General features: G+C 41.6%; 1 protein-coding gene across 1 annotated transcript in view; it reads left to right on the top strand.

Moving 5' to 3' along the window:
* LOC110513258 (voltage-dependent calcium channel subunit alpha-2/delta-4-like) overlaps positions 1-13,271 on the top strand; it is a 78,281-nt gene that overhangs the window by 53,814 nt on the left and 11,196 nt on the right. Inside the window, exons 21-22 of the mRNA XM_036945553.1 lie at positions 2,768-2,860; positions 11,894-12,021. Of these exons, the coding sequence (XP_036801448.1) occupies positions 2,768-2,860; positions 11,894-12,021 (221 nt within the window). The remainder of the gene's footprint in view (positions 1-2,767; positions 2,861-11,893; positions 12,022-13,271) is intronic.

Genomic DNA, 13,271 nt, shown 5'->3' with positions numbered 1-13,271 from the left:
CTACTACACTACTATACAACTATAGAACTATACTACTACACTACCATACTACTACACTACTATACAACTATACAACTATACTACTACACTACCACACTATTACACTACTATACAACTATACAACTATACTACAACACTACCACACTACCACACTACTACACTACTATACAACTATACAACTATACTACTACACTACCACACTACTACACTACTATACAACTATACAACTATACTACAACACTACCACACTACCACACTACTATACAACTATACAACTATACTACTACACTACCACACTATTACACTACTATACAACTATACAACTATACTACCACACTACCACACTACTACACTACTATACAACTATACAACTATACTACTACACTACCACACTACTACACTACTATACAACTATAGAACTATACTACCACACTACTACACTACTACACTACTATACAACTATACAACTATGCTACTACACTACCACACTACTACACTACTATACAACTATACAACTATACTACTACACTACCATACTACTACACTACTACACTACCACACCACCACACTACTACACTACTACACTACTATACAACTATACAACTATACTACTACACTACCATACTACTACACTACTACACTACCATACTACTATACTACTACACTACTACACTACTATACAACTATACTACTACACTACTATACTACAACACTACCACACTACCATACTACTACACTACTATACAACTATACAACTATACTACCACACTACTACACTACTATACAACTATACAACTATACTACCACACTACCACACTACTACACTACTATACAACTATACAACACTACCACACTACCACACTACCACACTACTACACTACTATACAACTATACAACTATACTACCACACTACCACACTACTACACTACTATACAACTATACAACACTACCACACTACCACACTACCACACTACTACACTACTACACTACCACACTACCATACTACTACACAACACTACTACACTACTATACTACTACACTACTACACTACCACACTACCACACTACCACACTACTACACTACACTTGCACAGTACCAGCAACTATACTACCACACTACCACACTACCACACTTCTACACAACTATACAACTATACTACTACACTACCACACTACTACACTACTATACAACTATACACCTATACTACTACACTACCACACTACCACACTACTATACAACTATACAACTATACTACTACACTACCACACTACTACACTACTATACAACTATACAACTATACTACTACACTACCACACTACTACACTACTATACAACTATACAACTATACTACTACACTACTACACTACTACACTACTATACAACTATACTACTACACTACCACACTACTACACTACTATACAACTATACAACTATACTACTACACTACTACACTACCACACTACCACACTACTATACAACTATACAACTATACTACTACACTACCACACTATTACACTACTATACAACTATACAACTATACTACTACACTACCATACTACTACACTACTACACTACCACACCACCACACTACTACACTACTACACTACTATACAACTATACAACTATACTACTACACTACCATACTACTACACTGCTACACTACCATACTACTATACTACTACACTACTACACTACTATACAACTATACTACTACACTACTATACTACAACACTACCACACTACCATACTACTACACTACTATACAACTATACAACTATACTGCCACACTACTACACTACTATACAACTATACAACTATACTACCACACTACCACACTACTACACTACTATACAACTATACAACACTACCACACTACCACACTACCACACTACTACACTACTATACAACTATACAACTATACTACCACACTACCACACTACTACACTACTATACAACTATACAACACTACCACACTACCACACTACCACACTACTACACTACTACACTACCACACTACCATACTACTACACAACACTACTACACTACTATACTACTACACTACTACACTACCACACTACCACACTACCACACTACTACACTACACTTGCACAGTACCAGCACTCTCTGTGGTCACAAGGAGAGTCCTACCAGACAGCCATGATGTTCTATCCATCTGGGTTGGTAACAATGCTGTAACATACCATACTACCATACTACCACACTACCACACTACCACACTACTACACTACCACGCTACTATACTACCACACTACCATACTACCATACTACCACACTACCACACTACCACACTACCATACTACCATACTACAGACAGACATGATGTTCTATCCATCTGGGTTGGTAACATTGTTGTAACATACCATACTACCACACTACCACCCTACCATACTACTATACTACCACACTACCATACTACCACACTACCATACTACCATACTACAGACAGACATGATGTTCTATCCATCTGGGTTGGTAACAGTGCTGTAACATACCATACTACTATACTACCAGACTACTATACTCCATCTGGGTTGGTAACAGTGCTGTAACATACCAGACTACTATACTACCAGACTACTATACTCCATCTGGGTTTGTAACAGTGCTGTAACATACCATGTTGCCAATATATCCCATATTTATTATCTGTTGATACATGTTCTACATCCTTGTTTAGATTTGAATGTATGTCTGGTTATCAGCTGTAGTGTTACTGCCCCTCCTTGTCTCTCCTCTGTGTGTTCAGCATGGACGAGGGGGTGGAGACTGCGTTCCTGGGCACCCGGTCTGGTCTGATGAGGGTCACCAGATACGTGGGCATTGAGAAACGTGTTGCCAAGTAAGTCAGGCCTACAGTACTGAAACACACTGGGTTACCTACAGTACTGAAACACACTGGGTTGTCATCTGTTGTTTTACTGGGTTGTCTCTGCTGTACATAGGTGGCTACATTTATTATGGGTGGGTGAGTTGGTGAGTGAGTTGGTGGGTTGGTGGGTGGGTGGGTGGGTGGGTGGGTGAGTTGGTGGGTGGGTGAGTTGGTGGGTGGGTGAGTTGGTGAGTGAGTTGGTGGGTTGGTGGGTGGGTGAGTGAGTGAGTGAGTGAGTGAGTGAGTGAGTGAGTGAGTGAGTTGGTGGGTGGGTGAGTTGGTGGGTGAGTGAGTTGGTGAGTGAGTTGGTGGGTGGGTGGGTGGGTGGGTGGGTGGGTGGGTGGGTGGGTGGGTGGATGAGTGAGTTGGTGGGTGAGTTGGTGAGTGAGTGAGTTGGTGAGTGAGTGAGTGAGTTGGTGGGTGGGTGAGTGAGTGAGTGAGTCCTTTGTACAGTATAACAGTCAGAAGATACCATGACTGTAGCAGGATGGCTATAAACCACTACCTGCCAAAAGGAGATTTACTCTGTTATTCAGTCTGTCTGTAGAAACTGACTAGTCTGTCTGTAGCCTACTCTACTCTGTTATTCAGTCTGTCTGTAGAAACTGAATTGTCTTTCTATAGCGTACTCTACTCTCAGAGAGACTCTTATCTCTCCAGTAACTGTCCTTGTTAGGGCTCTTCAGGACTCTTCCCTGGCAGTGCCCTCTTGCCAGGCAGGGTTTAGGCTCAGAGTGACTGACACCGCAACATAATCCCACTAGCTATCAGTCATCTGATTGCTCCCGTTACTCATTGTGTAATTCTCCTCTGTGAGGGGGAGTTGTGGGCCAGCAGCTCTTTGTTGACCTTAACAGGTGTATGTCTAGAGTGTCTACAGGGTCCATTAGGAGGCTCTGTGTTTGATGGGTCTGAAGATATCAGCCTGGAGACTGACTGAGTCACCCTATTCCATATGGGCAGTACTTTTGACCGGGCCCTATGGACTCTGGTTTAGAGGTAGTGTATTATATATGGACTCTGGTTTAGAGGTAGTGTATTATATAGGCCCTATGGACTCTGGTTTAGAGGTAGTGTATTATATATGGACTCTGGTTTAGAGGTAGTGTATTATAAAGGCCCTATGGACTCTGGTTTAGAGGTAGTGTATTATATATGGACTCTGGTTTAGAGGTAGTGTATTATATAGGCCCTATGGACTCTGGTTTAGAGGTAGTGTATTATATAGGCCCTATAGACTCTGGTTTAGAGGTAGTGTATTATATATGGACTCTGGTTTAGAAGTAGTGTATTATATAGGCCCTATAGACTCTGGTTTAGAGGTAGTGTATTATATATGGACTCTGGTTTAGAAGTAGTGTATTATATAGGCCCTATGGACTCTGGTTTAGAGGTAGTGTATTATATAGGCCCTATGGACTCTGGTTTAGAGGTAGTGTATTATATAGGCCCTATGGACTCTGGTTTAGAGGTAGTGTATTATATAGGCCCTATAGACTCTGGTTTAGAGGTAGTGTATTATATATGGACTCTGGTTTAGAAGTAGTGTATTATATAGGCCCTATGGACTCTGGTTTAGAGGTAGTGTATTATATAGGCCCTATGGACTCTGGTTTAGAGGTAGTGTATTATATATGGACTCTGGTTTAGAGGTAGTGTATTATATAAGCCCTATGTACTCTGGTTTAGAGGTAGTGTATTATATAGGCCCTATGGACTCTGGTTTAGAGGTAGTGTATTATATAGGACCTATGGACTCTGGTTTAGAGGTAGTGTATTATATAGGCCCTATGGACTCTGGTTTAGAGGTAGTGTATTATATAGGCCCTATGGACTCTGGTTTAGAGGTAGTGTATTATATATGGACTCTGGTTTAGAGGTAGTGTATTATATAGGCCCTATGGACTCTGGTTTAGAGGTAGTGTATTATATATGGACTCTGGTTTAGAAGTAGTGTATTATATAGGCCCTATGGACTCTGGTTTAGAGGTAGTGTATTATATAGGCCCTATAGACTCTGGTTTAGAGGTAGTGTATTATATATGGACTCTGGTTTAGAAGTAGTGTATTATATATGGACTCTGGTTTAGAGGTAGTGTATTATATATGGACTCTGGTTTGGAGGTAGTGTATTATAAAGGCCCTATGGACTCTGGTTTAGAGGTAGTGTATTATATATGGACTCTGGTTTAGAGGTAGTGTATTATATAGGCCCTATGGACTCTGGTTTAGAGGTAGTGTATTATATATGGACTCTGGTTTAGAGGTAGTGTATTATAAAGGCCCTATGGACTCTGGTTTAGAGGTAGTGTATTATATATGGACTCTGGTTTAGAGGTAGTGTATTATATAGGCCCTATGGACTCTGGTTTAGAGGTAGTGTATTATATAGGCCCTATAGACTCTGGTTTAGAGGTAGTGTATTATATATGGACTCTGGTTTAGAAGTAGTGTATTATATAGGCCCTATAGACTCTGGTTTAGAGGTAGTGTATTATATATGGACTCTGGTTTAGAAGTAGTGTATTATATAGGCCCTATGGACTCTGGTTTAGAGGTAGTGTATTATATAGGCCCTATAGACTCTGGTTTAGAGGTAGTGTATTATATATGGACTCTGGTTTAGAAGTAGTGTATTATATAGGCCCTATGGACTCTGGTTTAGAGGTAGTGTATTATATAGGCCCTATGGACTCTGGTTTAGAGGTAGTGTATTATATATGGACTCTGGTTTAGAGGTAGTGTATTATATAAGCCCTATGTACTCTGGTTTAGAGGTAGTGTATTATATAGGCCCTATGGACTCTGGTTTAGAGGTATTGTATTATATAGGACCTATGGACTCTGGTTTAGAGGTAGTGTATTATATAGGCCCTATGGACTCTGGTTTAGAGGTAGTGTATTATATAGGCCCTATGGACTCTGGTTTAGAGGTAGTGTATTATATATGGACTCTGGTTTAGAGGTAGTGTATTATATATGGACTCTGGTTTAGAGGTAGTGTATTATATAGGCCCTATGGACTCTGGTTTAGAGGTAGGGTATTATATATGGACTCTGGTTTAGAAGTAGTGTATTATATAGGCCCTATGGACTCTGGTTTAGAGGTAGTGTATTATATAGGCCCTATAGACTCTGGTTTAGAGGTAGTGTATTATATATGGACTCTGGTTTAGAAGTAGTGTATTATATATGGACTCTGGTTTAGAGGTAGTGTATTATATATGGACTCTGGTTTAGAGGTAGTGTATTATATATGGACTCTGGTTTAGAGGTAGTGTATTATATAGGCCCTATGGACTCTGGTTTAGAGGTAGTGTATTATATATGGACTCTGGTTTAGAGGTAGTGTATTATATAGGCCCTATGGACTCTGGTTTAGAGGTAGTGTATTATATATGGACTCTGGTTTAGAGGTAGTGTATTATATAGGCCCTATGGACTCTGGTTTAGAGGTAGTGTATTATATATGGACTCTGGTTTAGAGGTAGTGTATTATATATGGACTCTGGTTTAGAAGTAGTGTATTATATAGGCCCTATGGACTCTGGTTTAGAAGTAGTGTATTATATATGGACTCTGGTTTAGAGGTAGTGTATTATATAGGCCCTATGGACTCTGGTTTAGAGGTAGTGTATTATATATGGACTCCGGTTTAGAGGTAGTGTATTATATATGGACTCTGGTTTAGAAGTAGTGTATTATATAGGCCCTATAGACTCTGGTTTAGAGGTAGTGTATTATATATGGACTCTGGTTTAGAGGTATTGTATTATATATGGACTCTGGTTTAGAAGTAGTGTATTATATATGGACTCTGGTTTAGAAGTAGTGTATTATAAAGGGATTAGAGTAGCATTTGGGACCCATGCGTTTGATTTGAAATTTGTTTTGAAAACGTACTTGCCGACTCTGCAAAATGGAGAGTCCCTCTTACAGCGCTGGTGGACAGGGAGGGTGGACAGGGAGGGTGGACAGGGATGGTGGACAGGGAGGGTGGACAGGGAGGGTGGACAGGGAGGGTGGACAGGGATGGTGGACAGGGATGGTGGACAGGGATGGTGGACAGGGAGGGTGGACAGGGAGGGTGGACAGGGATGGTGGACAGGGAGGGTGGACAGGGAGGGTGGACAGGGATGGTGGACAGGGAGGGTGGACAGGGAGGGTGGACAGGGATGGTGGACAGGGATGGTGGACAGGGATGGTGGACAGGGAGGGTGGACAGGGAGGGTGGACAGGGATGGTGGACAGGGATGGTGGACAGGGATGGTGGACAGGGATGGTGGACAGGGATGGTTGACAGGGATGGTGGACAGGGATGGTGAACAGGGAGGGTGGACAGGGAGGGTGGACAGGGAGGGTGGACAGGGATGGTGGACAGGGATGGTGGACAGGGATGGTGGACAGGGAGGGTGGACAGGGAGGGTGGACAGGGATGGTGGACAGGGATGGTGGACAGGGATGGTGGACAGGGATGGTGGACAGGGATGGTGGACAGGGATGGTGGACAGGGATGGTGGACAGGGAGGGTGGACAGGGATGGTGGACAGGGATGGTGGACAGGGATGGTGGACAGGGATGGTAGACAGGGATGGTGGACAGGGATGGTGGACAGGGATGGCCGGGTTATTGCTCTTATTGCTGAGGGACGTGTTTGTGTTGTTTCTTTTGTGGAGATATTACCCCTTGAATTGATATTACCTTTAGCCCCTTGAATTGATATTACATTCAGAAATATGCTCCTGTGGACTATCATGGCCCTCTAGTGGGTGATGAAGGTACTGCCGGGTCCACTGGCGGTTGGTGGAACCTTAATTGGGGAGGACAGGCTTGTGGTACTGGCTGGAGCGACATTAGTGGAATGGTATCACATATATCAATCACACGGTTTCCATGTGTTTGAGGCCATTCCATTCGCTCCTTCCAGCCATTATTATGAGTCGTCCTCCCCTCAGCAGCCTCCTCTGGTCAGGGCATCTAGGTTGTCCAATACAGTAGAGGAGAGTGGGGTAAGATGAGACATTCTTTACATTCAGCATCACTCTGTCATAGGAAAGAAAGTTACAGTAAACATATCTTGTCTGCAGGACAGGGTAAATTAAGCCATCTACAAATGTCTGTACAGAATATTACCACTACCATTTTAAAACCATGTCTTATCTTTATTTCTTAAACACAATTCGTCACAATTGCTTTTTTTGTGTGTCTTTTTATGGCTCTTTTAACACAGGCTTCATACCTAACAAACACTTTGTGATTTGTAAGCACTTTTAACACAGGCTTCATACCTAACAAACACTTTGTGATTTGTAAGCACTTTTAACACAGGCTTCATACCTAACAAACACTTTGTGATTTGTAAGCTCTTTTAACACAGGCTTCATACCTAACAAACACTTTGTGATTTGTAAGCACTTTTAACACAGGCTTCATACCTAACAAACACTTTGTGATTTGTAAGCTCTTTTAACACAGGCTTCATACCTAACAAACACTTTGTGATTTGTAAGCTCTTTTAACACAGGCTTCATACCTAACAAACACTTTGTGATTTGTAATCACTTTTAACCCAGGCCCTGTTGTTACCTCATATCCCAGAGATAGTACCTTGCATTACGCCTGGGAAGAAAACACTTACATTGGCTCAACTTACCTCATGGCCATTGGCTCAATTTACCTCATGGCCATTGGCTCAATTTACCTCATGGCCATTGGCTCAACTTACCTCGTGGCCATTGGCTCAATTTACCTCATGGCCATTGGCTCAACTTACCTCATGGCCATTGGCTCAATTTACCTCATGGCCATTGGCTCAATTTACCTCATGGCCATTGGCTCAATTTACCTCATGGCCATTGGCTCAATTTACCTCATGGCCATTGGCTCAATTTACCTCATGGCCATTGGCTCAATTTACCTCATGGCCATTGGCTCAACTTACCTCATGGCCATTGGCTCAATTTACCTCATGGCCATTGGCTCAATTTACCTCATGGCCATTGGCTCAATTTACCTCATGGCCATTGGCTCAATTTACCTCATGGCCATTGGCTCAATTTACCTCATGGCCATTGGCCCAATTTACCTCATGGCCATTGGCTCAATTTACCTCATGGCCATTGGCTCAATTTACCTCATGGCCATTGGCTCAATTTACCCCAAGGCAGACATTTTGACTATATTAGTCCACACAACTACAATGATGACCTTTCATGTCAGGTTTAGGACCTCATATTGAAGCTGATATGGACCCCAACTGATGTATAGAACAATCCTAAAACGATCTACTTAGTTTTAGATACCAGCATTATGAAACCTACTGTATAACAACACATTCATTTGACTTGGGGAAAGTCTGGTTTTTTGACCTATTGTAACTTCCTTACCCCTTTTCCCATGTGGTTTCTTCCTTCACTGACTCCATGAAATGAAGACCTCTTCCTAAATATTTGGTTAAATGATTCATGTGGTGTATTGTTTCCTAGAAACAAAGGTGGCTCAATTTACCCCTTTGGCTCAATTTATCCCTTTGGGTCAATTTACCCCTTTGGCTCAATTTACCCCTTTGGCTCAATTTACCACATGGCTCAATTTACCCCTTTGGCTCAATTTACCCCTTTGGATCAATTTACCCCTTTGGCTCAATTTACCCCTTTGGATCAATTTACCACATGGATCAATTTACCCCTTTGGCTCAATTTACCCCTTTGGCTCAATTTACCCCTTTGGCTCAATTTACCCCTTTGGATCAATTTACCCCTTTGGATCAATTTACCCCTTTGGCTCAATTTACCCCTTTGGCTCAATTTCCCACATGGATCAATTTACCCCTTTGGCTCAATTTACCCCTTTGGCTCAATTTGCCCCTTTAGCTCAATTTACCCCTTTGGCTCAATTTACCACATGGATCAATTTACCCCTTTGGCTCAATTTACCCCTTTGGCTCAATTTACCCCTTTGGCTCAATTTACCACATGGCTCAATTTACCCCTTTGGATCAATTTACCCCTTTGGCTCAATTTACCCCTTTGGCTCAATTTACCCCTTTGGATCAATTTACCCCTTTGGATCAATTTACCCCTTTGGCTCAATTTACCTCTTTGGCTCAATTTACCCCCCTCTCCCCTCTACACACTGCTTCAACAACAATTGTTCTTCTGACATGGTTTCTTTCTGAATCTGGCTAACTCTCTGTATTTTACCATGTACCCCTGACCCCTTCTTGTGACCTGTGACCCTCCCAACTCCTGTGTTTCCAGACCAAAGGTCTTCTCCAAGTCAGTACATGACAGAAAATTACCTGATTTTGGTTCATTTTGGTCTTAAAGGTTTATTTTTGTTGCAAAAAGCAAGCTTCAATGGACCGGCTTCTGCATCTCTATCCCTTGCAGAAGCAAAGCTTTTAACTAGGACCAAGACAGTAGATTATAATCCTGTAGATCCTATCCCAGCGATAATGCCTTGCATTACACACGGCAAGAAACCCCTTCAATTTGCTCAACTTGCCATTGGCTCAATCATTGGCTCAATTTACCCCAAACATTTGGACTATATTAGCCCACGCAGCTACAACTATAATGATGACCTTTCATGCCAGGTTTAGGACCTCATATTGAAGCTGATATAGACCCCAACTAATGTATAGAACAATCTTAAAATTATCTACTTTGGTTTAGTTAAAGCTTTTAACTAGTACCGAGACAGTAGATTATAATCCTGTTGATCATTTTAACTAGGACCAAGACAGTAGATTATAATCCTGTAGATCATTTTAACCAAGACCAAAACAGTAGATTATAATCGTGTAGATCATTTTAACTAGGACCAAGACAGTAGATTATAATCCTGTAGGTCATTTTAACTAGGACCAAGACAGTAGATTATAATCCTGTAGGTCATTTTAACTAGGACCAAGACAGTAGATTATAATCCTGTAGGTAATTTTAACTAGGACCAAGACAGTAGATTATAATCCTGTAGATCATTTTAACTAGGACCAAGACAGTAGATTATAATCCTGCAGGTCATTTTAACTAGGACCAAGACAGTAGATTATAATCCTGTAGATCATTTTAACTAGGACCAAGACAGTAGATTATAATCCTGTAGGTCATTTTAACTAGGACCAAGACAGTAGATTATAATCCTGTAGATCATTTTAACTAGGACCAAGACAGTAGATTATAATCCTGTAGATCATTTTAACTAGGACCAAGACAGTAGATTATAATCCTGTAGGTCATTTTAACTAGGACCAAGACAGTAGATTATAATCCTGTAGATCATTTTAACTAGGACCAAGACAGTAGATTATAATCCTGTAGGTCATTTTAACTAGGACCAAGACAGTAGATTATAATCCTGTAGGTCATTTTAACTAGGACCAAGACAGTAGATTATAATCCTGTAGGTAATTTTAACTAGGACCAAGACAGTAGATTATAATCCTGTAGGTAATTTTAACTAGGACCAAGACAGTAGATTATAATCCTGTAGGTCATTTTATCTAGGACCAAGACAGCAGATTATAATCCTGTAGGTCATTTTAACTAGGACCAAGACAGTAGATTATAATCCTGTAGATCATTTTAACTAGGACCAAGACAGTAGATTATAATCCTGTAGGTCATTTTAACTAGGACCAAGACAGTAGATTATAATCCTGTAGATCATTTTAACTAGGACCAAGACAGTAGATTATAATCCTGCAGGTCATTTTAACTAGGACCAAGACAGTAGATTATAATCCTGTAGATCATTTTAACTAGGACCAAGACAGTAGATTATAATCCTGTAGATCCCAGCCTGCCTTCCTCGCTCTGCACTGGCTTCTTGATTTCAACATTTTGGCAACACTTTATGAAAGCTTTCACTAAAAAGCCTTTTAAATGCTTATAGATGTTTACAAATGCTCATAAATGTTTTTTTATATATTTGATTGATTACTTAAATCAATAAGTAATATTTTGTATCGGTGTTACACCCAATTCTGACCCCTCACAGGAAATTCCTGTCTCCGTCGGACAAGGAGAACATCTTTACGATGGACCACTTCCCCGTGTGGTATCGCCGCGCTGCAGAGTACCCCGCCGGCAAGTTCCTGTACTACATCCCCAAGGAGGACACCAGAGGTAGGGACTACTTTCTCTCTGCTCCACCACACACTGTTGTGATTGTCTTGTAACATTACAATAACCACCTTATTTATACCCATATGGAGTCTGGGACAACAACTGAACAGTTACACCAGGAGTAGGAACTACTTTCTACTTTCAGAGGTAGGGACTACTTTCTACTTTCAGAGGTAGGGACTACTTTTTCTCTGTTCTCCCACTCTGTCGCCAGGGCAAGTTGGCCAGTTAATCAATAAATGCCATTAAGCGAAGACTTTTATCCAAAAGGATGAAAACGCCATGCTCTACCAACTGAGCTACAGAGGATCAATAGCTGTCCGGTTTGTGAGACTGTCTTGTCAAAGTACAATAACCACCTAATACAATGTCCTTGTGGAGTTTAAATAAACTGAATAGATACACCAAAGGTAGGGACTACTTTCTCTCTGCTCCCACGCAGATAAAGTCGCCATGGCAACCCCCCAGCCTAGCAACCGCCAGCAGGGACAGACAGCGAGCCCCTTTATCTAGGCGGTGTCCCGAGTGGCACCCTATTCCCCATGTAGTGCACTACTTTTGTCCAGGGTTCACAGAGACCCATAGGGAATAGGGTAGCATTTGGGATCCATATTTACTCTCTAAACATTATTCAGCAGCTACCTTAGTGGCTGTGGTGAATTTCCATTTTTATAAACAAACCCAGACACGATCAATAGCTTTCCTGTTTGTACCCAATACAGACAGACAGTCTGGGACTAAAGCACAACAGTACAGGAAGATGTAACATCTATTCTGTCTGGTGCGACGGCAGGGTGTATGTGTAGGTTGGTCACAGCCCTAATCACCATCATCACATGTAAATCCTTCTTTGTGAAAGTGTCGGTTGGGGATCTTAGTATGTTGGTAGGACATTACCCATGGTATGAGGGTATAGACAGTCAACTCTATTAAAGGACTTTTAACGTGGTGGTCTCTGCCGTGTCCCTGTGAGGCCACTGAAAGAGTCCTGGTCTGGTGTCCTCATCAGATGTGTTCAGGGACCATAATGTCCCCCAGTGTAGTTGTGTGATGTGGTGGCCTCTGAAAGAGTCCTGGTCTGGTGTCCTCATCAGATGTATTCAGGGACTATGAGGAGGACCACAGCGCCACCTCCAGCCCGGATGACCTTGCGCAGGAGGACGAGGAGGGTATTTCAATTAAACAGCCCGTCTCTACCTGGCTCCCTTACCGGCATGTCTCACAGTCCCTTCTCTCTCTTTCTCTCATCT

The sequence above is a fragment of the Oncorhynchus mykiss genome, chromosome 15, assembly GCF_013265735.2.
Source record: "Oncorhynchus mykiss isolate Arlee chromosome 15, USDA_OmykA_1.1, whole genome shotgun sequence".
In the NCBI taxonomy this organism is placed as follows: domain Eukaryota; kingdom Metazoa; phylum Chordata; class Actinopteri; order Salmoniformes; family Salmonidae; genus Oncorhynchus; species Oncorhynchus mykiss.
Note: the sequence above shows the minus strand (reverse complement) of the source record. Positions and strands in the feature narration are given on the sequence as shown.